Raw genomic sequence first — 312 nt, 5'->3', positions numbered from 1 at the left:
GCTGACTCCGCCAGGGCCGCGGCCTCGGCTCCGCCACGTCGGCCTCAGGCGAGCAGCAAGCGTAAGGGACCGGGACCGGGACCGAGACCGAGACCGAGACCGGGAGCCACCAGCTCTCACGCCAGCCTTTCCCCTCAGGGAAGGAGGCAGTGCCGATGACGTCTTCGCGCACTCCACCCCGCCCGAGCTCGCGCCTCGCCCACGCGCTCCGCGCATGCTCGGTGGGGGGGGCGCGGGGTGTGTAGGGATGGGTGGTGACGACGGCGGGACGGAGGGTGATGTAATACCTCTAACGGCCTCGCTCCGTTCTGT

The 312-nt window shown here is 70.8% G+C and overlaps 1 protein-coding gene across 1 annotated transcript in view; it reads right to left on the bottom strand.

Moving 5' to 3' along the window:
- Window positions 1-216, bottom strand: part of DHRS7 (dehydrogenase/reductase (SDR family) member 7) — a 39,235-nt gene extending 39,019 nt beyond the window's left edge. Inside the window, exon 1 of the mRNA XM_009891224.1 lies at window positions 7-216. Within this exon, the coding sequence (XP_009889526.1) occupies window positions 7-216 (210 nt within the window). The remainder of the gene's footprint in view (window positions 1-6) is intronic.
- Window positions 217-312: the final 96 nt, after the last annotated feature.

The sequence above is a fragment of the Charadrius vociferus genome, unplaced genomic scaffold (assembly GCF_000708025.1).
Source record: "Charadrius vociferus isolate BGI_N301 unplaced genomic scaffold, ASM70802v2 scaffold308, whole genome shotgun sequence".
NCBI classification, from domain to species: Eukaryota; Metazoa; Chordata; class Aves; order Charadriiformes; family Charadriidae; genus Charadrius; species Charadrius vociferus.
This window is presented reverse-complemented; position numbering and strand designations above follow the sequence as displayed.